Genomic DNA, 25,222 nt, shown 5'->3' on the forward strand with positions numbered 1-25,222 from the left:
TCTAGTTTGGGCAGATACCTGGAATAATTTCATACTCTACACCTTCTGGATCTGGTTATGGTTACTAGAGTTTGGGGTCAAGGATGAAAATGTGAGTCAGGGAAGAAATAACCCCAGACCCACTCCTAAAATCTGCTCTTAGAACATTAAAAGCAGTCAGACTCCCTGGAGATGTAGAACTATATAGTAAAAGGAGCATGGACTTTGTAGGCAGCTGATCTGGGTTTAGATTATTGGATTGAATACTTGATAGCTGTGTTATCTCAGATTACTTATTTATAAAACAAGTACAAGAAATATCCCTAACATTCTGAGATCATTGCAGAATTAGGCAATGCAATGTGATTGTGAACTGAGGTACAAAGAAGGCCATGACCAAATATTAATTACCCTTACTTCTCTTGCTTACTTCAGGTATAAAGCTAATTTCATCCCCATCTTTTCCCAGGAGAGTCTGACAACTCTTGACAACCCCTGAATCTCCTGAACTAAAGAACCAGAAAATACCAGTGTTGAGGGAGGGGGTCTTCCTATAAAACTGTACCAGGAGAGCAGACCCAGAAGGCACTGCTAGTCTGTGGAGCTGCCTACAAGGATCCATGTCAGCAGTGGATACAACAGAAGACAAGATATTGTGGGAACCAGGACTTTAGGTTAGGGAGAAGACTGGCTTGGCCCAGACCAAATCTTTTCATCTGTGCCCTTGGTGGGAAATGGGTATTGGCAGTGGATGTGCATATCTCCTTATTACTGGCTACTCCCAAGCCCTATAGAAATGATTATTTGACAAGGTCATTCTTGCACTCTGGATTAGTTTTCCAGTTTCCCTTGTTATTTTCCCTTGAGTTTTTCTACATGCTCCTCTTTCAACCTCCCCTCCACCATTTCGCCCTTCCCTATCGTAGTTCTTGATCCAAACATGTGATCCACTCTTGCACTGATTCCTGAGTTGCACCATGACCAGAGTTTGTGTTGCAAAACTTATTTTTCTAATTAGAACTGAAAGTCAGTTACAGATAAGTATCACTTAACTGCAGGAGCCAGAAACAGATGAGCAGCAGGTTTTGTTGTATTTATCCATTTAAATTGAGCAATCAACTTCTCCTTTTGTTTTATACCTTCTTGATTTATTATTATTTTAAAGAGATTAGCAATAAAGTTGTTTATGGTCCGCCCTGGTGCAATTGCCTATGCTAGGAGGATTATGTCCTTTTCAATTTTTTATATTTCTGTCAATATAAATGCTAAGGAAAATAGCACAAAATAAGCATCTGGAGATCCAAGGACCTCTAAATTATGTTTGAGTATGAGAGAAGGATGGTTTATAGGGTTTGAGTTTTGGGTTATTGATTTTTTTTTTAGCAAAAATTGTTATTGTCTTTTTTTTTTTTTATTTTATTTTTTATTGACTTTGTAATAATATTACATTAAAAATATATATGTGAGGTCCCATTCAACCCCACCCCCCCACCCCCCCTCTCCCCCCCCCAACAACACTCGTTCCCATCATCATGACACATCCATTGGATTTGGTAAGTACATCTTTTTTTAAAGATATATAGATCACACAAAATGTTACATTAAAAAAATGTAAGAGGTTCCCATATACCCCACTCCCCACCCCACCCACCGCTCTTAACGGTGCTAATTTTATCATCCTTTCTAATGGCTGGCTTCGAGCATGGTTTCTATTTTACAGAATGATTTCAGATTCAGACACATTCTGTCATTTCCTTGATGCTATCGGGGGATTCATCCCTTCTCCTTCCCTTCTCCCATTTGCTGAAGAAGAAAATCATATGTGTGTAATAATACATGTTCAACTATGGGTGTAAAATCTTAAAATATCAGAAACTGTTACAGTGTTCAGTGGGAAATGCAATACTAGAAAATTCCCTTTCATTGAGCCTCAATGGGGTGTTAGAATTTGGTGGTCTGAGCCACTTTGTTTAAATCCACTCCTCCACTTTGTTTAAATCCACTCCTACACAATGCTCAAGTTATTAACCATGATACACTTATATCTACTTGATCTTCTCCAGTGAGATGAGTGTCTGGCAAATTTTCCATCTTCAGAGAGCTTTAACTCTCAAAAACTGCATATCTGCTTGTGTGCACACACAACTAAAATGCAAGTCATTGTACCTTATGTTACCCCTGGGAACCCAAATAACAAATCTAATTCTTCTTCAATAGATCTGCCTTTCTAGTCTCTTTTCTTAGAAATATGTTAGACAGAGACACAAATACATCACTCCCTTGATTTAAAATAACCTGTATTTTCCTATCACATATAAAATGAAACCCAAACTTCTTAATATGATATGCATACTGTTTTATAATAAAGCCCCATCTTTGTTTCCAACCTCATAAGTAGCCATTCTCCTTACACATGCATTATACACTTCAACAACACTGGTCTCTGGCTGTTCCCCCAAACACTCCTCAGTGATTTTATTTATTCCCTTTCCATCCCTCTCTACCTGGTGAAATCTTCATCATTCTTCAAGGTCTAAGTCAACTGCATCTTCTATATCAAGCATTTTCTGACTCCATCTATGCAGAGAAAATAATTGTTTTCCTCGTTTTTGATACTTAGTTGTAGCATTTATTAGTGTGACATTTTCTCAGATTGTTTGTGGACACTTATTTCTTCTCTACCAGACTAGAGCAGTTCCTGTGTTTTTTCAATCACCCAGAAACAAAGCCTAACAATGGATGCCTGTTGAATGAATACTAATAGTATATTAATTAATTGAAAGTCCCAGGTATGAATACTGGAGGCTGAGTTAAGTTAGAACCCAATTCAAGGATGTGCTAGGCCAATCTGTCACAGGGATTGGAAAAGCAAGATATGAAAGTTTGGAATTAGAGATTTGGGATGATGAATCATTCATTCAATCAGTGTTTAAACTAAGCACCTGCCCTTAAAGAATTTAGAGTCTGTGATTAGGGGAGAATGAATATAATCTTACTTTCTTAGCTCAGGAAGTTTTTTTCACAGGGTAGCTTTGCTGTATTTTTGGTGCTGAAAATAAGTCCAGATTTCCCTTCCTTCCCAATAGCCCGGAAGCTGAAGAAACTTGGTAACCTGAAACTACAAGAAGAAGGGGAGGCTTCCAGTGCCACCAGCCCCACTGAGGAGCCAACTCAGAAGCTGACAGTGTCACACATCGAAGGCTACGAGTGTCAGCCCATCTTTCTGAATGTCCTGGAAGCCATTGAGCCAGGCGTGGTGTGTGCTGGACATGACAACAACCAGCCCGACTCCTTTGCAGCCCTGCTCTCTAGCCTCAATGAACTGGGTGAAAGGCAGCTTGTACATGTCGTCAAGTGGGCCAAGGCATTGCCTGGTAAGAAATAGGAGATTGGGGGCATGAAATAAAGGAGATCATATTTAGTGAATGGTGCTACAGGCGAGGCACTCTGCCTGGTGCTTTCTTGCCATTAAATCATGCAGTTCTCACCACAAACCTGTGGGGCAGAGATTGGTAAAATCCCTGCTGGAGAAGTATGGCAACAGAAACTCAGACATCAACAAGAAGGGCCACATTATAGAGTGTACAATATGCCGTGCATATACACAGAACTATCATGTTTCCATGTTCCACCCACAGGCATAGTCATATAATGCTTATCTTTCCTCATAAACATTAATGGCATAGATAAATCCACATATGCCTTATGATGCTTTTGTACAATGTGCACATACAAACAACCCAAAGATAGTCTTGAGCTTCACTGTCATTCTGTCTTCAGTGTTACCGTAGTAAGGTATGGTGTAAAGAACATGGGGTTGGGAGTCAGAATATGTGGTTCTTGGGCTTTGCTGGTAACTTGTGTGATCCCTAATCATATCCCTTCTGGGTCTCAGTTTCTCTGTCTGTATAATATGTGAAATGTGATTTGGACAAAATTGATAGTTTCAAATTTTTCATCAAGGAACAACGGTGTTCTTTGAAAACCTTAGGAATCATTGAATGAAGAATGGTCACATGGCAGTGAAGGAATTACTCAAGTGTTTTCTAACTTCTGCTTGGATTCCACTGGTAAGGGAAACTCCCTCTCCTTAGGTCACCTGGTCCATGAACAGCTCTGATGATTAAAATGTTAGTACTTGAAGAAGCATGAGAGATCCTTTTCAGAGATTCACATGCTGTTTTTATTCAGTATTGCCACCTGAATGGCAGCTGTTCTTAGAAGGCAGGTTAATCTGCCCCACAATAGGAGGCTTGGTTGCTGATATTTTAAAAGAACATTTGAATCATATAATTTCAAGTTTAGGAGAACTCTTAAAGATCATAAGCTGCATTTCTTTTCAAACTGTGTTCCCTGGAGCCCTAAGATTCTGTAAGTGTAAGATGGGGCATCCCTGGTATAGTGACGAGGAGGCGCGGTTGTTAGGCTCTGGCCACACAGCTGCCACGCAGGTGTCAATACTGGACAAAGCTGTTTCATATGTATTAACTGATTTGATCCTCATAAGAATCCTATAAAGTAAGGGTTCTCTCTTCTATTTTATAGATGAAGACACTGAAGATCTAAAAAGTGAATTGACTGGCCTACATTTACATAGCCAGACAGTAGCAGGGCCGGAACTTGAAACCAGGTCCCTTCCTGACTCTGAACCCATTTTCATTCTACTTTATCCTGTAGTTTATTTAGTGCCCCTACAGTTCTTTAGCCATAGGCTTTACAGTGAGGGGCCAGGCCTCATACAAGGCCACTTGGGTCATATGGTAGACTTGCTGCCATTGACAAATCTTTGCATGTTGCCCATGAAGTCCCTCTTTTGTCTTTCCAACCAACAAGGTCTAGTCCATAGTTCACATTAGGAGTCCCAATTTGTGATGTACGGTCAATGATTTTTTAAATTTGATTTTTATTCAACTAACATATATAAAAGCTAAAATCTCCCCTGTTATCCATATTCCCTTGTGATTTCTTATTTGACTGGACATTTTTTTTATTAAGAGGGCGTTAATTTCCACATATTTGTGGATTTTCTGTTTCTCCCTCTGTTAGTGATTTCTAGCTTCATTCCATTGTGTTTGAAGAAGATCCATATTATATTTCAATATTTGTTAATTTATTGAGACTTTTTGTGACCTAATATATGCCCTATACTGGAGACTCATCCAAGTGATCTAGAAAAAGTGTGTATTCTGCTGCTGTTTAGTGAAATATTCTCTCTCTCTCTCTCTCTCTCTCTCTATATATATATATATACATATATATATATAGATAGATAGATAGATAGATAGATAGATAGATAGATATCTAGCAGACCTATATACACACACACATATATAGGTCTGTTAGTTCTAGATGGTTTATGGTATTGTCAAATCTTTAGTAATTACTTTAGTAATTATCTGTCTAGATTTTCTATCCATTATTTGAAGTGATATAGTGAAGTTTTCCACTATGAATGTAGACCTATTTTTCCCTTCCTATATGCTAGTACTTGCTTTATATATTTTGCAGCTCTGCCATTAAGTGTATATATATTTATAATTGTTATGCCTTCTTATTGAATTGACCCGACCCCTTTACCAATATATAGTGACAATTTTGTCCCATATAATAGTGTTCGATTTAAAGTCTATTTTATCTGATGTTAGTATAGCTACTCCAGCTCTCTTTCCATTACTATTTTCATGGCATTTTTGTTTCATCCTTTCACTTTCTACCTCTTTGTGTCTTTGAATTTAAGGTGAGTATCTTGTGAACAGCATAAAATTGGGTCAGACTTTTTTATGCATTATGCCAATATCTGTCTTGACTGGAGAATTTAGTCCATTTGCATTAAAAGTAACTACAGATAATGCAGGGCTTTCTTCTGCTGTTTTGTTAATTTGGCGATTCTAAGTATTATACTTTTTTTGTCTCCCAATTCTTCCATAAATGCCTATATTCATATATATTAAATGTTTTGTATTGTATCATTTGAAGTCCCCTTTTTTAACACAAGAATTTATTTTTAAGTAAAATGAACAATTATATAAATCTGAAGAACGGCAAGGATTTTTTAATCACACTGAAATTCAACAGTGAAATACTAAGTATTGAATCTTGTTATACATCACAGAATGGTAAGGTTTGAAGTCCCTTTTAATTTCCTTGCTTCTATATATTTTTCAGGTATTTTCTTTGGGGTTACCATGGTTTTTAATTTAAAATCCTAAATCTATAAAAATTACGTTTGATTTGATACCAATTTAACTTTAATAGCATAAATATATACTGTTCCTGTATCCCTCCTTCTCTCCCTGCCTTTCTGTTGCACTTGTTAAAAATTATATTGTTATATGATACATATCCAAAGCCATACATTTATTACTACTTTTTCTGTTTTCACATTTTAGGAATTGTAAGGGGAAAAAAAGTGGAGTTATATACCAAAGAATTATATAATAGCACTGGCATTTATAATTACGCATATGTTTAACTTTACTGGAGGTCTTTATTTCTTTGTGCCACTATGATCCACTATCTAGTGTGCTTTCATTTCAGCGTGAAGACTTTCTTTTAGCAGTGTTAGTAGGGCAGATCTAGAGGTGCTGAGTTACCTCAGATTTTGTTTATCTTGCAATGTCTTAATCTCTCCCTGATATTTGAAAGACTGTCTCATGCCACTGCCTTCTTGCCTCCATGGTTTCTGATGAATAACCAGCTCTTAATATTATTAAGATTCCCTTGTACATAATACATTACTTTACTCATGCAGCTATCAGAGCTCTTTTCTTTTCCTTAGTATTTGACAGCATGACTACTGTGCCTAAGCATGTGTCTCTTCAAGTTTATCCTGTTTGTAGTTGGTTAGGCTTCTTGAATATGCATACACTTGTGTTTCATTAAATTTGGGGTGTTTTCTGCCATTATTTCTTTGAATATTATTTCTGCCCCTTTTTTCTTTCTTCACATTCTGGGACTCCCATAATGCATATATCGGTTTGTCTGATTGTGTCTCATAGGTCTTTTAGGCTCTAGTCATTTTTTAAAAATTCTTGTCCCTTCTGCTCCTTAGCCTGAATAATTTTAATTGTTTTATCTTCAAGTATATTAATTCTTTCTTCTTCCAGCTCCAATCTGCTGTTGAAACCCTCATAGGAATTCTTTATTTCAGTTATTGTTGTCTTCAACTCCAGTATTTCTGTTTGGTTCCATTTTAAATTTTCGATCTCTTTATGAGATTCTCCAATTGTTCATTCATTGTTTTCCTGATATCCTTTAGTTCTTTCTCTATGTTTTCCTCTATCTACTTGAGTATACTTGAGTATATTGAGGAACACTTTTATAAAGTTTTTGTCTGTTATATCCAAAGTCTGATGTTCTTCACTGATGGTTTCTGAAGTTTTATCTTGTTCTTTTGTAGGGGCTGTCATTTTCTACCTTTTTAGTTGTATTGTAATTTTTTGTTGCACACTTTACATATTAGTATTTTAGTATTTTAACTGGTGATTTAGTCCCTGAGCTTTCCATGCCTTAATTTTATATCTAACTGGTGATATGACAGGTTCCTTTATTTCCAGAAATTAACAAAAACAAATCAAACTGAAAAAAAAAACAAAACACCTTTTACAGTTTTGGAAATTGAGCATTTTAGAATTCAGACTTCCTTCAAAGAAGATCAGCCCAAGGCTAAATTTAAGTGTGGAGTACTGTCCCTCTTCTCTGAGCTTGCATCTTGTCCCGAATTTTTCTTGCTGGTGCACTTAGGAATTTCCCCATTTACAGAAATTTGAGTGACACCTCTACTCCTTCTGATATAGACTTTCTTCCCCTCCAGGGTACTCTGTAACATGACTTAAAGCTAGTAATCCTTTGCTCCAGGTTGCTTTATATGTTTATATGCTTAATTTGTTTCTTATACTGCTTTAGCTCTCTGCAATCTGTTCCCGCCTGCAAGGCAACTTCTGGGGGAGAGTCTGAGACTGGTTTCCCTGTTTCGGTCTTTCATCCTGTCACATAATAGATTGACACTGACATTCAGGCACCAGAGTATGCATATAGGAGTTACTTTCCTCTCTTCAGAACAGAGTGAGGAACTCACAATAAGAGTGCAGACTAACACCAGGTACCATAAGCTTCTCTTCTGATATTTTAAGGTTGTTTTTTTCTTGTTTTGACACTCGTCCTGTAGCTGCAGCCCTTTAACTGTTTTCCAGAATTCTGAGTAAGATGGCTTTGCCAAGTTTTGCTAGTTTTTCAAAGATTTTAGTGGGGGCAGTACCCTGGAGCTTCTTATGCCAGCATCTTGTTCATCTAGAAGCCCTCAGCTGCATGTTTTGATGTCATGTTTGTAACAGAGCTTCAGTTTAAACTTTCTTAACACTTCCGAAACACCTAACTTGTTCCACTTTATAAGTTATAGAACCTTTTCATATATATCATGCCACATAATTTACACAACAATCTGATGAAACATAACTACTGTTATTTCCATTTTGCATTCCAAAGTCAGAAATGTTGGCCGAATTTCCCCCATTTGATCACTTGCCAACTGGAACCAAAAATTGGACTCAGACCCTCTTATTTCTTATTCAGTAATCTTGAAAATGATCTAGTGCAAATCATTATGACAGTGATATAGGGCAGAATCTGTATGACTGAGGCTCCTCAGTCCACCCCTTAGAATGTAGAGTCTGCAAGCCAATACCAGTTCACTGTTATAGCTTTCCTGAGAAATAGATCTCTGACTTTGACCTGAAAGAATAGCTTCACTTTGAAAGCCCATTACTACCTTCATAAAAAGCATATTTTATGTTATCGATAATCAACTACTAGTTCAATTCATATATTCAGTCAGCAGATTTAGTTCTGCTTCTGTGCAAGTCAACTGTGCTAAGTACTGGTCAGATAAATTTCGTTGTAAATCTTCTATGATGGCTATGATATATGGAAATTGCTTAGTATTGTACCTGGCACATTAATAAATGATAACTATTAATCAAGTGTGAGTGAGTAGATTGTGTACATAACAATATATTTGGAATCAGATGTATCTGGTATGGAATCCTAGCTATACACTAGTACCTTCAAGGAAATTATATGCTTTTTCTGTGCTTCTCTTCCTCACCTGTAAAGATGCTAGAACAATTTCTGCCTTGCAAATTGTTTTCAACAATAGAAATTAAATATAAAGAGCACCTAGTACAGTAGCTCAAACATAGTAGGTGCTCTATAAGTGTTGGCTTATTATTATAAGACTTGAGTGCTAAGCCACAGCCCTCACTAAGCTCAAATTCAAATACAAACAGCCTTATTTAAAGGCTCATACATGGGCCCCAAGATTGAATCATCTTCTTTGAAGACAATGTCTGACAAGTTCACTCTGTAAAGGTTACCAAACCAGGCTTTCTTTGGGTCTATTCTCCTAGACTGGACACGAAATTATAGACTTCCACTGTAGATTGCTAAAAATGATGTAGATTTTATTCTAGTGAGAAAACAGAGTTGCAACGAAACTTCCTCAGCTCCCTAAACTGTTTGGTTTGTTTCACAAGCTGAGAATAATTCCTTTCTATTTCTCTAGAACAGCCAAATGCAGTAACAAATGCAAGCTGAACAAGTGTGTACCTGAGGAAATCTATGGGCTGTGACTACTGTTTCCTCAAGTCACACCTAGATAGCCATGCTACCTTAGCAGGCTACTGCAAAGTCAGAACATTAGAAAACAGAGTTAGGTACTATAATCAGATTAAGCATATAGCAAAATCAGCTATCTGTGTTGCTGATGTGTATGCATTAATTAGGCTTCAGTGCTAATCAGCTTTCACAAAGGTAAAATATTATGTTACATTATTCGTATTGCAGCCAACTACCAATACCTGTACAATTTAATCCTCTTATTCCCATGCACCCTCACAATAACATACTTCTCTAGAAGATCAAGGCCCATGAACAAAGACTTGATTTCCTCCCCACTGCCTCCCAGCCCAGAGGTTCAGGGTTCAAGCTACTGAATCTCTCCTCAAGAGATCTTTATATATACACACTTGGCCTCTGCTTCTTGTTTCTAACTGGCAAGGGTCAGTCAGTCTGAGGAATTTTGTGCTACGGAAGTGTTTCAAGCAGGAAATACTCTGGGGTCTGAGGCTATGGTCAGTTCGTCAGCATATCACTACAGCTGAAGGGATGTGGTACAGTTGTGGGAGCTAATATTGCCTGCCAAGTGTGGTACTATGGGATGTAATGAGGCCACAGTAATGATAGACTCTGGAGCTCTTGATGTCCATGAGGCTTGAGACTTTAAAAGAAAGGGAAATGGGGTTGAGTGGGTAGGCAGGGACCAATCATGCAGAACAATGTGTCTGAATAACATGGATTTCAGTCCTGATCCTATGACCCAGAAAAGTTAGTGACCTTAGTAGTTCTTAAGCTGTAACCTTCAGCAGTGGAGTGGAAAAAACACAGGAAAAGAGAATCAGAGGACCTGGGTTCTAGTATCAGCTATGCCACATAGAAACTATATGACCTTGGTCAATCATTTAATTTATTTGCCCTTCAGGTTCCTTGTTGGTTAAATAAATGTTGTATTGTTTTCTCTCTGGTTTTATCGTGAGGGTCAAATGAGATCATCAATGAGAAAGAGAGAAACATTATTCAGATTCAAGGAAGTATTCCTAATGAGATGTTGAAAGACAAAATTTCAGATATTAGATCTCTTGGGAAGAAGAAAGATGGGTTGCTAGTTGAGGAAGAGCTCTGAGGTAATACCTTTATAGCTTCAGGCATCTAACTGTTGAAAACTCCCAAGGAGAACATGGCCATATCTGTTCCACCTCTGCCATAATGCAGATGTAGCATCTGGAAGCCTCTTTTCTGTGAGCTAAAGGGATGGAATTTGGAGATTATCTAATTCCTATTTTATATAATGAAAAAATAAAAGTTCTTTGGTTCATCCATTTAATTAATATTTCTTGTGTGCCTACTCAAATACCTGGGACATTTTTATGCACAAATGAATACAAAGAAATGGTCTCTGCCTTTAAGAAGCCCCATACCTTCTGGGTGAGATAGTCAAGCACATAGATAAATCCCAGTACTGTGTAATGGATGCTGTAATTGGGTGGGGAAATACCAGGTACAGTGAAAAGGTAACAGAAGAATCATTAAGTCTTCTTCTTGGATAAGTTGGAAAGGGCTACACAGAAGAAGTAGCATTTGTGTGAAGACTTGAAAGATGAGTAGGTGCTTATGAGGTGAAAAGCCTGGGACAGGGTCTGGGGGTGTATTCCAGGCAAAAATAACTGCCTGTGCAGAGATATAGAGGCATGAGAAAGCATGATGCGTTCATCAAACTGCAAATTGTTCAAAATGGCTAGAACTTAAATTATGAGAAGACAAGTGGCAAGAGATTAGTCTAGAGAAGCAGTTCATAAAGGTCCTTGTGTGTATGATAATGTCAGTGGAGTAGTAGAAACTGGCTTGAAACAAGGGATTTGTTGAATTTGCTGAATGGAGAACAGAAAAGCCCAAAATTAGCTCAGCCTATCTGTTCCCAAGCTGACCAGTGCCTCTGTCCATTCCTCTCCAGGATTCCGCAACTTGCACGTGGACGACCAGATGGCAGTCATTCAGTACTCCTGGATGGGGCTCATGGTGTTCGCCATGGGCTGGCGGTCCTTCACCAATGTCAACTCCCGGATGCTCTACTTTGCACCTGATCTGGTTTTTAATGAGTAAGTGCTCCTGGACCTAGACCCCACATAAATGCATTCTGGCCAGAATAGATGGTGATGATGGTGATCGTGATGGGGATGATGGGGCGATGGTTTGATCTTCAGGTAAGGCAATGAAGGCCTTAACCAACCAGACCAGCTTGAGGTTGCATTTCCTGCCTGGAAGGCCAACTTGTTGGATGTAAAGGAGAGTGGTGATGGAGCCAAACCTTTCCCAGCCAAGGCCCAACTCTGGTATTTTGGCTATGGTTCTGACCTCTTTTGTGCCTTGTCTCAGAAACCCATGTAAAGTTCTTCTTCTTTCACTCTGAGCAAGACAGGAAAGGGGCAGAAAGACTCTGGCTGTGGGTTGAAGAACCTTTGGTTCTTTTGCTACTACAGCCTCCATTTGTTCAGCAATTATTTTGTGCTAGGACTGTGCTAGATACTTTGTAAATTACCTCACTGAGGTCTCATGACAATCTGGTGGCGTAACATCTATAATCCCCTTTCTGTGGATAAGGAAAAGCTCCGCAAAATAAAGTGACTCATCCAAGGTCACACTGCTATCGCACTTTGGAGACAGGATTCAAATGTATGTCTGTGTAACCCCAAGCTCTTCTACTGCCACAAGGTGGTAGCTTGTGGGGATAAGTGATCTTGATCCAGCCACTGCTTTTGTCTTAAAATCAGATTTAATTAATACCTTCCTTGCTTCCAGTTCTAGGTATAAATTTGTCCAAGGGTGCAGATTTTTGAATCAAACTTTACTGGACTAAAATCTCAACTCTACTATATCCTACTTGTATTCCTTAGGCAAAATCCTTAAATTTGCTGACCCTCAGTTTCCTTATATGCTAATAATAATAGAACTTTCTTAAGTGGTTTGTTATGGTGCATAAATGGCAGCTAATGGATGTAAAATATTTGGCCAAGGTAGGCATGAAATAAAAAAGAAGTCCCTCTCTAATACCCTCCTTCCCTAATAGTGATAATCTTCTCTCATCTGCTGCTGAAAGTCTCTGCATGGCATTAAAGATGAGTTGTCAAAAAAAAAATCTTACCAATAACTTAGTTCCATTCTCACCCCTGTGAATTTGGTTTGAGCAGGAATTGACCTTTCCTCTCTTCCAGCCCTCTAACCCAGTAAAGCCTTAAAATAATATCTACAGGACAGTGGTTGCTTCCAGCACTGCAGTGCTAATCAAGGGAGAGTGCTTATCCACAGCTGCCCTTTTCCAACCCAGCCAGCCCTGGTAGCCATAGGCTAAGAATAACCACTGGGCTCTTGCCATGACCTACTCTGTGGTTTCCAGGCGTCCAAAGAGTTTTCTGTAATGTCATCTTCCAGTGCAGGCCTTGAAAAGTCCTCTTCCTTGTTACTTTGATCTCCCATACTCACCCCTCTGCAGCTCTTTAGTGATTGTATCAACTCCCTGGGCACCTGCACCACCCTCCCCAGAGCTCTGAGACTTCGGTGCTTTACAAGGTTATAACTGGTTATTTTCTAAATCATTATTTCATTTTCGGCCTCTGAATTAGTATGTGATACCTTACCTCAGCTTTCTGGCTCAGTCTTATTCACCTCATCAAAAGATGCTACAGGGTTCTTCACAGGGTCAGGGACCTAGGCACACCAAGCTCCTTGGTCCCTGACACAACCTGCCTTTCCCTTCCTCCTGTAGGAACCCACTATGTTAGAGCTGTCCAGGTCCCTAGAAACATCTAGATTAGTATTTCTTAAAAGAGATGATGTTGACATTTTAGGAAGAATCATTTTTCATTTTGAAAGATGACCCTGTATATTGGAATATGTTTAATGTCACTGATACCTGCCCAGTAAATACTAAGTAGGACCCCCGTCACTGTGGCAGCCTAAACTCTCCCCACACATTTCTAATGTCAATTGAGGAGGCATTACTTCTTCAACTGAAAACTGCAAATCATTGCCAACCTGCTTAAGGTAGTGATGGGGAGACTGAGCCCAAAGAGAGAGACAGGGATTTGTCCAAGCTAGGCAATCCATATGCTAATCTCTCCAACACAATACCTTATCATAAATCCTTTCTTTTGTAATGGGCTTGAACATTAGCTCTGTGACCTTCAGTAAATTACTGAATTCCTCTGAGCTTGAGTCTTCTCATGGATCTTAATGATTCCTTACTCTATGCCATTTATTGAACATTTACCATGTGTCATGCACTGTGCTCAGTGTTTTCCAATCCTCATTTCTAAGTTATCCACAATTCTTTATTCCTACCTGTCCTGGCTCTCCTCTTGCCTCTCCTTTTCTCCACTCCCCTCTCCTCTCCCTTTCCTTCCTTTAGCTCTCCCCCTATAGTTTTGCCTTATCCTCTTCCTTCTTCTCTCCTACTTCTGAATTTCTTCCCTTGACTCCCTTACCACTTCTTTTCTCTCTTCTTCCCACCTTCTCTCTCCCTGGTGTCTGCAGCAACGTTGCTGCAATGTTTCAACAGTCTTTCATGCTCAGACCATGAGTTCAATGGTAAAAAAGACTTGTGGTATTGTCATCAACAGAAGGTTGTAGGTACAACAGATACCCTAGAAGAGCTAGGTCCAAGATCAGTAAATCTTAATCAAAAATTTCTCTATGATGAAAGAGCTTGGAGCAGTACTGTTTTGGGAAGTTGACCTTTGGTATCATCTAAATATTTCCTCTTTCTAGTTTGGCTCCAAACTGAATTGAAAACTTAGGAGCTATCTATCCCCATCCACTTTCAAGTTAGCCAAGATCTCCCTGAGATAGGGTGGTGAACTTCCATCCAGCCATCCAGCCAATACCAGATTTTCTCAACTTCTAGACCAGGCTAGTGATTTGGGGATCAAAATGACAAACCACAGCCTTCAGGCCCAATCTGTGAGCTCTTTTTCTTCATCATTTAGGTGAATGTCAAATTCCCTTTCCTTTCTCTGTATGTTACAAAATCATTCCCCCCCCCCCCCCGCCCAACACACACACATGCTTGAATTCTAAAGTACTGATAACCAGGAGGGTTTAGTATCCAATTAGCAGGAGGATGCTCTTCTTCTTTCAGAGTTATGACATGGCCAGTCATGGAACAGAGAGGTTGCTTCCCCTTGAATAGCCTATCCAAGTCTTAGCCACTTATCACTTATAATGTGATAATCTTTTCACAGTTCCTGTAATAAAAGAAGCTTGCTCAAGTTTACAGCTCTCAAGTTGAAGTAACAGATAGCCAGTATATAGAAGAGTGGGCTCTCCTTCAACTGGGGACATTTAGATTGAACATTCCAAAACACTTTTTGGCTGATTTGAAACACATTTTGAAAAGAGATGTGGAATCTCCTTCCATGGAAGTTCTTACATAAATAACTAAATTTCTAGTATAAGAAATGGAATTCAAACAAAGAGGCTAGGTAATTGTCCAGGTGAATACCCATGGTCACTGGTATCCTGGTGTCCTTTGTTTAGATCTGATTGTTAGGACCTATGCCATAGAAATGCTCCAACTTGGGCTGCCTGAAAGACAGGTTCTGAATCTGACTCTGACTCTGGCTCTGGCTTTAGCAGGGATATTAGAACTGTAACTGGGGAGACTATGCATTCCCCATTGTTTGCATTTTGCTAGGTTTTCCTGTTCCTGTATTGGGAAACAGGAGGGGCAAGAGGACCTGGAAATTTCATGTGCTAATCCATATACTTGTCTGGGGAGGTGAGTAGGTATCAGGATGCCAGGATTTTGTACTAAAACGGGAAGGTGAGCAGGAAAATAGAAAAACCTTGTTCCTTGCCTTTAATACAGTAGCAGAAGGCACAGCAAGCTCTTTCTGAAGAACCTAGAGAAAGAAGAGCAATCAGAAATGTGCTCTCTGGGCTTGTAACCCTCCCTTTACTTCTCTTCTCTCACTCTGTGTCTCTTTCCCAGGTACCGCATGCACAAGTCCCGGATGTACAGCCAGTGTGTAAGAATGAGACACCTCTCCCAAGAGTTTGGATGGCTTCAAATCACCCCCCAGGAATTCCTGTGCATGAAGGCACTATTGCTCTTCAGCATTAGTAAGTGCCTGAAGGGACAGAGAATGCATTTGGGACTCAGAGGGGTCCTGTTTTTACCATTAAAAGGTTAGCAGGTGTGGAGTCAGCCCCTGGAAATTTCCCCTCATTTATCCCTCTCCTCTCCCAGTATTTCTCTTTCTGACAAGGACCAATATTATGGCTAGAAAACAATTTCTTTGCTAGAGTTTAACCTCCATCAGATCCCCTCTTACACTCACCCTGTCTTTGGAACAAAGCCCTTTAGGATAGTTGTAGCAGGTCTTCATGTTTTCCCAAGCTTCTGTCTTAGACACAGGCAAGAACCACTCTAACATCCCTTGTAGGGCAGTAGGGCAGGAGGGATTACTTCCTGGAAGAAATCTTCTCTTCCGCCAATAAGAGGAGAGCTACATTAGCAACTCAGACAGGGTTTATTTGGTAGCTAAGGAAACTTTCTTTAGTCTCTTCTTAGCAGATTGTTGTTTTAGCCTCTTTGAGGGTGAAAGTAGGAAACATTTGATACGAAAATCAAATTTTTTGTTTGTCTAAATCAGACCTGAAATGTGGACAACATAAATCCATACATCCTAAGAAATGGGTAGATGGGAAGGCTAGTAAAAGGAGAGGTATGTTGTTATTATTTTTACTTGAATTTCTTCAGATTTAGCCCAATTAGCCTTTTCCCCAAGTATTCCCTGGCAGCTTGAAGGCCCCAGGCACACAAATGTCAACTGACAGGAAGCCAAGTAGATGGTTCCCTCCCTGTGGGGGTAGAGGTCAAGTTTGTGGTCAGAAAACTTGATGCTTGGTCTAATGCTCCTTCGTGGGCATGCTTCCCTCCCCATTCTGTCTTCTTCCCACATCAGTTCCAGTGGACGGACTGAAAAATCAAAAATTCTTTGATGAGCTTCGAATGAACTACATCAAGGAACTTGATCGTATCATTGCATGCAAGAGAAAAAATCCCACATCCTGCTCAAGGCGCTTCTACCAGCTCACCAAGCTCCTGGACTCTGTGCAGCCTGTAAGCAAAAGATGAAGGGTGCTTTGTCAGGACAAGCATCCTGATAAAACCAAGTGATAAAATGTTCCTCTGGGGTCTGACACTCCCTTTTGGGAGGTGCCTCAATTACCCTCTGGCTTTCAGTGTAGTCCAGGAAGAAAATGCAATGGAGGAGAAAGAAACACAGGTCACAATGTCCCAGTTGGATATTGTGAAAAAGGGGTGGAGGATTTGGGAACAGACCATTTGGGACTCAAGCAAGGGGCATGGAGAAGATGTGTTCTCTAAGGAGATAAAACAGACCTGGATGCTTTCTCCCTTTCCCTTGAGTCATTTGTGTTTGAGTGTGAGAAAAAAAGCTTGCAATGGTGTAAGAAAACTCTTGGGGTACCCTCTGTGAGTCCCTTGAGACTATGTAACACACACACACACACATACACAAACACACACACATACACATACTACCTCACAGGGGAGAACCAAGGACAAGGAAGGGGAAAACAAGGCTAAAAGGACCAGATGTCAGAGGTGGGGGCAGAGCCTAGCAGAAACTAGCTCTTTGTCAATCCTGTTTTCTGCGTTTTCTCTCTTATTTCTCCCTGCAGATTGCACGAGAGCTGCATCAATTTACATTTGACCTGCTAATCAAGTCCCACATGGTGAGCGTGGACTTTCCAGAAATGATGGCAGAGATCATCTCTGTGCAAGTGCCCAAGATACTTTCTGGGAAGGTTAAACCCATCTATTTCCACACACAATGAAGTTTTGGAAGCCCCCAGTTTCCCAGTCTACACCCTTCTCTTTTCAGATGTCTTTTGCTGTTATGACTCTGCACTACTTCTCTGCAGTGCCTTGGGGAATTTCCTCTATTGATGTACAGTCTGTCATGAAGTTGTTCTTGATTTCTATTTGCTGGACTTTTTGGCCTTTTCCTCCTTTTTTCCTACTTTCCCCCTTATCTGACTCTCCCATAGCACCTTTAGACTCTGCCTCCTACCATAATTCCTATCTGTGCTTTGAATGGTGTTGTATTTCTTTAAATCTGTGATGATCTTCATGTGGCCCAGTGTCAAGTTGTGCTTGTATACAGCACTTAGCTCTGTGCCAGCCACATAATCATTTACTTGTCTAATGCCACGGGAAGTTTAGAGAGCTTATGGTGTTTCAGGAAATGAATAAACCTTGTTAGGATTTTTTCCTCTTAAAAATATAAAAACAAATGAATAAACAGAAATCCCTAAAGAGGCCAACTAGAAGAAGGTGAAAATATAGGCCCATGGGGAGCCACTGTTTTTACATCACCCCTCCCTCCCTAGGAGTCTTTCCTTCCTGCAAATGGTTTATGCCATTAGAGGGCAAGGTGACCCCAAAGCTGAGTTGGGAGGGGGCAAAGAGAGGAGAGAGCAAAGAGCCGATGAATCCCTCATACCTGCCCAAAGCCTTGGTTCCTGAGTGCTAGACTGCTCCACTGCAGTTCACTTCATTGTACTGAAAGAGTGCTTCTTGTTTGAAAACTTGCCTGCATGTAAACACCTTCCCCAAACCCCTCCTCTCTCCCCCTCTGCTTTTACCCTCAAATTGAGTTTCAGTAGTTTTTAAGAGTTTTCAACTGACTATTCTCTTTAACCAAAACTTGGCCACTTTCCCTGAACAGTCACACCAGTGAGAAGGAGAGGAGAAATTTGACTCCTTGGAAGGCCCTATTTGGATCCAGGTCTGCTTTCCTGTATGTGAGCCAGGGAGGAGGAGCTTGGGGCTGGAGTCAGAGGAGAAAGAAGTATTGGCTTGACTGTTCTCCAGATTAGGATAATGAAGATTTGATCCCTCACTACCACTACTTTTGCTCCCACCTTTAAAGATACAACTGAAACTTTCTACCTGACTTCATGTACCCACAAGCTATCCCCACCTTCCCTTTATGGGCTTAAACTTCACCAGACTCCATTTCAGCTGTGGTGGTGAAACTTATATACTTATTTGGGCATGTTCACAGACTTTGCTAAGAGCCTCCTTCACCAAGAAGGCTAGCAGACCAGCAGCACTGACATCTATCTCTAGATGCCAGTTTGCTCAAAGCTTTCTTACCAAATTGTCAGATTGCAGGAGCCCTTGGACAAACTGGAAAAAGGCATCACAAGGATTGGACAAGCTGGAATTCTTGCCCTTATCCCCCAGAAATGGTAACTTCCCACCAAGAGATGCGTACTTTCTCCTTCAGAGAAGCTAAAGGGGCTACCTAGACCGCCAGACCATGGTTGAAGAATAAACTTAATTGCCAGGGTGGGAAGAATAAAAGCACTAGAACCATCCAGCATATCCACCTGCAAAAGTCATGTGAAAAGGGAGAAAGAACCAAGAGGAGACTCTTAACATTGAGTTAAAGTCTCCAGTAGCAAAGTCTAAAGCCAGATGGACTCCATCTGTTGAGCTTACTTTTCATCCCCTTCTGTTGCTGATTCTGAGTTCTGACATTGGCCATAGTCTTTCAGACTCCCCACTATTATTGCAGCCTGTCAGAGGGAGGCTGAAACATTGAGACTTCCTATGGAACCATGGTCTCTTTTAGAAAGGTCTGCTTGATGTGATTCCAATGGGCTACCACACATGGACTCAGGATGTGATCCTGGGATACTTTAATACAACCCTTTGTTACGCCTCTGTTCTGTTGATTTGTCCCCCAAACCCTAAGGGTATGGGAAATGTCCACCTACTTTCTTATCTTATCTCTTAACTTTATCTGATAAATTCAAGAAATCAAGGGTCGGTCATCAAGCTGCCAATTTCAGTTGGTTTACTCTATTTGTTGAGAAGTTAGTTTCTGAGTGATATTATCCACATGGGATTCCTCCCCTGATTTCTTTGTGGATATTACTAGGCAAATGAACTTGCAAACAGCTTCTTTAATATCAAGGTAGAGGGGAACCTAAGATAGGTGATATGCCAATCCAAGACTGCTGAACAAAATTAAAGTTGACAGGTTCCACTACTAGAGTAGGTTAGACAAATTCCGGGTTTTTTTTGTTTTGACACCATCTGGCTTATATAAGCTAACAGGATCATTTTTAATGGTTTTTAAAAGAGAAAACTCCACCACTCTTTTCAATCCAACTAGGTTACATTTACATCTATTTTGAAACAATTTTCGTATTTTGTGGTACATGGATTCAATTATATCATTCTAATACTTCTCATAAATACTAGACATTCATTTCCATATTTCTGACTATCAAATTTTTTATCTTTATGGATTTTCCAATTGTGACTATTGTCTTTATGAATATATATGTTTTTTTTTCAAAAGCCAAAATATCAGTGAAACAACAGCATAATTAAATGCAGCAACATTTGGATTACTCTGAATTTCCAAATGGCAAAACCAGTGTAAAATAGCTTAAACAAGGCTGTACACCTACTGTTTCTGCACTGGGATTTCCATAAGTAAAGGAGGTTTTAGCTTGGCTTTTTTCCTCTCACAATTGAAATGGGGAGGATTTTTTTTCTTTTGACAATTGATGTTCCAGCGATATTATTGTTCTCTGGACAGAAGTCTCATTTTGCATGTACTCTGCTCTACAAGCAGAGATGATGTGGTTGGTACACTGCTTACCCATGAAGAACTGGCCACCCAGAACCACTCACCTGTTGACCTAGAAGATGAGGATCACTTAAAAGACATGTTAACAGGGACTGTCTCCAAAGAAGTTTGCAGTGCTGGATGGAGATGGAGAGTGAGGAAGAAAAAAATGGAACACTGGAGGAAAGTCTCCATTTATGCTAGGCTACAGATAGCTGCCAGGGTCATGAAATCTGTAGTCAAAGAAAACAGTCATGTGGCAGTTTCAACTCTTGTTCATTGGGAAGCTGGCCAGGACCTGGTCTCTGAGCTGAAATGAGGGTTGGAATCTTTGTTTCATAGATTTTCTATGCCACAGGCAGTATAGTTATTCTTTGGAGAGTTCATTATTTTTTTAAATTGCCTTACCCTGAGAAAGGAATTTTTTGAAAGATTGTTATATATATTTGAAGAAAGAAAATCAGTAATACATATATTTTTATGTATATTCACTGGCACTAAAATAGTCATTTGTGTAGTTGTTGAAGTAATTGTCCAGGTTGAGAAATAGTGTGCTGGTGCCCTCTCTCTGTCCATTATATATATATATATATATATCTCAAGATGTATTCCACTAGTACTTTAAGAGAAACTAGATCCACGATCTACATGATTCTCATACCACACAAATGACCTAAATTGAAGCTTCAAGCAGCTTCTAAGTGTTTGTTTCATTACACACTGCATGGGCATGGCCTTGCCCCGTCCTTCTCTCCCTTGAAATCCAACAGTGTGAAAGGCCCAGGCCAGTCCCTGTACCCCTTCCCAACCCTACACTAGTGCTACACTTCATGAGACTCTGTCCAGATAGCCTAGTAACTATCCCAGCATGACCCTGACATGGCCCTGGAAAAAAAAGGGGTTGATTACTATTTGTCCTGTGCCAGTTGTCCAAGCACTGGGACAAAGGAGGGGACTTCATGTTTTAGCCCCAAATAGGGGGTCAAGGGAACCAGGAATGCTAAAGCACAGGACTAAATCCCAAACTTAAAATAAAAAAAAATAGCCATTTTGCATGTGCAATTTCTTGTAAAAGAAGTTTCTACTCCTGCTGCCTTTTTAAGGCATGTCTGTTCTTACCATTGATCTCTTTGAAAATCTTGAACACAGTTTATAAAGACAAAAAAGAAGAGATGAAAGCATCATATTATGTAACCAAAGATGACTTAGTATCTGCTAAAATACCAAAAGTTTTAAGGACAGGGAGGGAGCAAGCATCAGTGCCTATATGTTGAGCTTTCCAAAGACAGACTAAAGGATGTTGCTGGTGACTGACTTATAGTAAGAGTTTTGTGAGACATCCCCTCACGATAGACATGTTTAGAGGAGTTGAAGATAAATGGGATTATAGGCCCTTCAATAAGTGATTTTATAAGCAGAACAAGCTTTCTTTTTCTCTAATAGTTGGTGGGAAATTTCTTGAAACTCCATCATTACATGGTTGGAAAAGGAGCTGTACTTGGCCTCTCTATGCTAGCACCCATGATAGCATATCTGAAGATGTGAAGCCCTTGCTAAGAAAGGGGGCTTTTAAAGTACTAGACTTTGCACTAGAGGGACAACAGGCAGAAATCATCTTTTCTGCCCGCTTTGGTAGCACGAAAATTCTCTGCAGTTCAAGGCAGAGGGTTGAAATATATGGTATATGAGCATTTGCATCCATGTTTAAAAATTGAATTACATATAGAGGTATAGTGTGTTCCTATAGCTTTACCTTTCTCTGCATCTTTATCTTGGGTTTCAGGTAGTAAGTGAGATCATGACTTGTGAGAGAGGCTGCAGTTACATTTTAGAAGAGCTCTCAGAATGGACAAGACACATGGGTTGATCAGATAACTAGATCTCTGACCCTATTGAGACCTGACACACAGGCCTTGCAAAAAACATAGGGGGTAAAAGGGTAGAGTACATGATGTATTGCACCTTACTAACCCATGACAGATGACTGTGGAAAGGATGGTGGAGATTCATTGGAACTGACTGAAATTGATCACAAGAAAGGCCCAGACTTGGTGCCAAAGGCCCACCAAAATGATTGGCTATCTGACTCCCTAATGGGACCTGAGTGGGTGGGCAAAGAAATGGTGTTCTTCAGTCTTCACCATCCTTTTGAGAGAAGGGCAGTTTCCTACACTTGGGATCCCGGAGCATGTGCTCCATCTTTCACACAATTAAATCAAATGCAATTGAGGTGCTCTTGCTACTGGGTGTCTGTGCTCTAATTCTGGTTTTGGAGATGTTCTATAAAGATTTTGACAAATGAAAATGTGTTTTTCTCTGTTAAAACTTGTCAAAGTACCAGAAGTTGTATCTCTGTAGGTGCAAGTCAATCTTTGCCAAGGGGTAGGGTTGTGCTCCTTCAATTAATTAAAAGTTTAACACTGGGGACTGTTGCTCAGAGCCTCCCAAATCTCAACTATTTCTAGGTGAAGGCAGAAAGAATCCACATTTTTCCTTCTCAGACACCACAGATGAGGTAACAAATCAATCAGAATTCTCCCCCTTTCATCCTCCAAAAAAAGAGTGATAGATATTTGAAATTAGCAGGTGGATTTTTAGGGAGGAAACAGCCTTTGAATTAGCTATGATTTATTTCCACTTGATTTGGCCAGAATAAGTAAGTCATAAACATGGATCGTTTCCCAGCCCCAATTCAATATAGTTGGGATGCTAACTCCTTGCCTCACTTGTCCCTTAACGTTTTATGGAATTAAATGAGAATCAATGAACTAGATAGACCTTGGGGCCTGAAACAATTACCATATATGCTACTTAACAAGGCTCTCATGTAGCTTCAGACTCCATTGGCCACCAAAGACTGGAACACATGTATATCCATACCTCAAAGGAAATAAAATTCTCAAATGTTACTGCTGCTTTTCTGGTGCCCTCCCTGGCTGCTGCCTCACAGTATGGGACCCTGTACTCTGCTCAGAAGACAGGCTCAGCCTGCAGACTCTAACAACCTTAGCCCTTGGTGCTAACTAACCCTGCAGCCAAATGCCTGTAGGGCTGTACTATCTTATAAGCCACTTGGGTGCTGAAAGCACATGAGGGTGACCCAAGCCAAAAAAAAAAAAAAAAGAGAGAGAGAGTCCTCTCACTACTTTATGACACCTTTCTGCTTTTCCCTAAACTGGAACATTGATTAGGGAGTGCCTCGAATATGACATTCTTGTACTGTCCTTGAGATTAATTTGCAGCAGGAGGTAGCAGAATATGTAACCAGAGATAAGAACTAATTTTTGATGTTGAGAGAAAAATAAAACAAAAGAAAGAGAAAGAGAGCATCATATAAAATTTTAAAAAGAAAGTAATTTTGCTTGAAACTTCTTTCAATGGGGCTTCGGTTCTCACAGCAGCACTTGGCGCAGAACCAGCTCCAAGAGGTAGTGTTCCATTTTCTTTTTGTAATCTTGGAATCTTTTATGGCTCTAAATACAATTAAAAATGGCAGAAACTTATTTGTTGAAATACATGTGTGATTCTGGGTTTGTCTCTGCCTCTGCTTTCAGAAATGTCATCCATTGTGTAAAATATTGGCCTGCCAGTCTGCCAGCTAAAACTTGGCCACAGCCCCTATTGTGGCTGCAGGCTCTAGTTATTGTTAACAGAGAGACCCAAGAAAATCTGCTAATGTCTTCTTATCACCGTTGTTAATTTGTTAAAACATAAAACAATCTGAAATTTCAGAGAACGTTTCAGAATTCTTTTATCACTCTTCACTGACTAACTTTATTGAAGTCGAGAATTGATATCATGCCCAGTGAGTAGACTTTTATGCTACTTTGATTTTCATATATTTTTAAAAATCTTTATACAAGGGTTATAAATTTGCCATGCATTGGCCTTAGCATAGGTTGACCTGGGACCAACAAATAATTAAAGGGTCTGTGCTAGAAAGCACAGATGGGCACTAGCTACTCATCACAAATTCTCATCAAATAGCCTGAGTTTATCAGCCAGGGGAAAGCCATGCAAAGCCCAGCTGTTCACTTTCACATCCTCATCCTTGGGGGAGCATAAAATGAGCAGGGCCATTACTGCCCAGTTCTTGCCAAGCTTCAAATAAAAAATGGGCACATTCTCATCCTCCACTGTTTCTCAGGGACCATACCATCCTTAATCACCTAGGTAAAATCCGAGCCAGCCTTTTTTTGGTTCTTTCAATGAAGCCCTTTCCAGTCTACTGTCAGTTTGAAAACGTATGAGATGTAAAGTTGAGTTTATAGGCTTGAGATATAGATCATCAATGAATTGTGACAAGCATGAATAGTAAGAACGCTCTCTATGTCTCTGTCTCTTCACCTGTAATGGGGGTTATCACAGTGCCTCCCTCCTGGGCTGGTTTGAGGATTATGAGAAGGTATCTTACAAATGGTGGGTACATTCTTTGCATCGCTACCTTTTAAAATGTCAGAACTCCTGAGAGGGTTTCTATATTTAGCCATTTTTGCCATTGACTCTTTCAGAGTGGATGGATTCCTTGTTTTTTATATCAGTATTTGGTGTGGAGGAGAAAACATGAGATACCTGGGATATATTTGGTATATGTATGTGTCTAATTAGAGATCAATGTTTGTGTTTGAGGGTTGTTTGTGTAAGTCAGAGTTTGCCTTATGGGGTGAGGTTGGGAGCCTCTCTGACCTCCATTACTTATGTCCTTTCCCTTGCACCTATATGGTGTGACCTCACAGTCCACCCTACTTGACTTTACTCAACACTCAGGTCCTGCCTAAAGAGCTAAGGCTGTTACCACACCACATATGTTTTCTGAGAAGTGACAAAGTACAGAGGTCAGGAGGGCACATGACCTATGGTGATTTGGAAATAGCCTGAAGCCTGGAGTTCAGTACATGCCTTGCTCTTGGTCACACAGCTAGTGTATAGCCAGGATTCCAACCCACTGATTCATTCAATGA

General features: G+C 40.0%; 1 protein-coding gene across 1 annotated transcript in view; it reads left to right on the plus strand.

Moving 5' to 3' along the window:
• The window catches only part of AR (androgen receptor), a 194,250-nt gene extending 170,650 nt beyond the window's left edge, over positions 1 to 23,600 (plus strand). The window contains exons 4-8 of the mRNA XM_004473284.5: positions 3,066 to 3,353; positions 11,543 to 11,687; positions 15,575 to 15,705; positions 16,551 to 16,708; positions 17,293 to 23,600. Of these exons, the coding sequence (XP_004473341.2) occupies positions 3,066 to 3,353; positions 11,543 to 11,687; positions 15,575 to 15,705; positions 16,551 to 16,708; positions 17,293 to 17,448 (878 nt within the window). The 3' untranslated portion in view covers positions 17,449 to 23,600. The remainder of the gene's footprint in view (positions 1 to 3,065; positions 3,354 to 11,542; positions 11,688 to 15,574; positions 15,706 to 16,550; positions 16,709 to 17,292) is intronic.
• Positions 23,601 to 25,222: the final 1,622 nt, after the last annotated feature.

This window comes from Dasypus novemcinctus, chromosome X, assembly GCF_030445035.2.
Source record: "Dasypus novemcinctus isolate mDasNov1 chromosome X, mDasNov1.1.hap2, whole genome shotgun sequence".
NCBI classification, from domain to species: domain Eukaryota; kingdom Metazoa; phylum Chordata; class Mammalia; order Cingulata; family Dasypodidae; genus Dasypus; species Dasypus novemcinctus.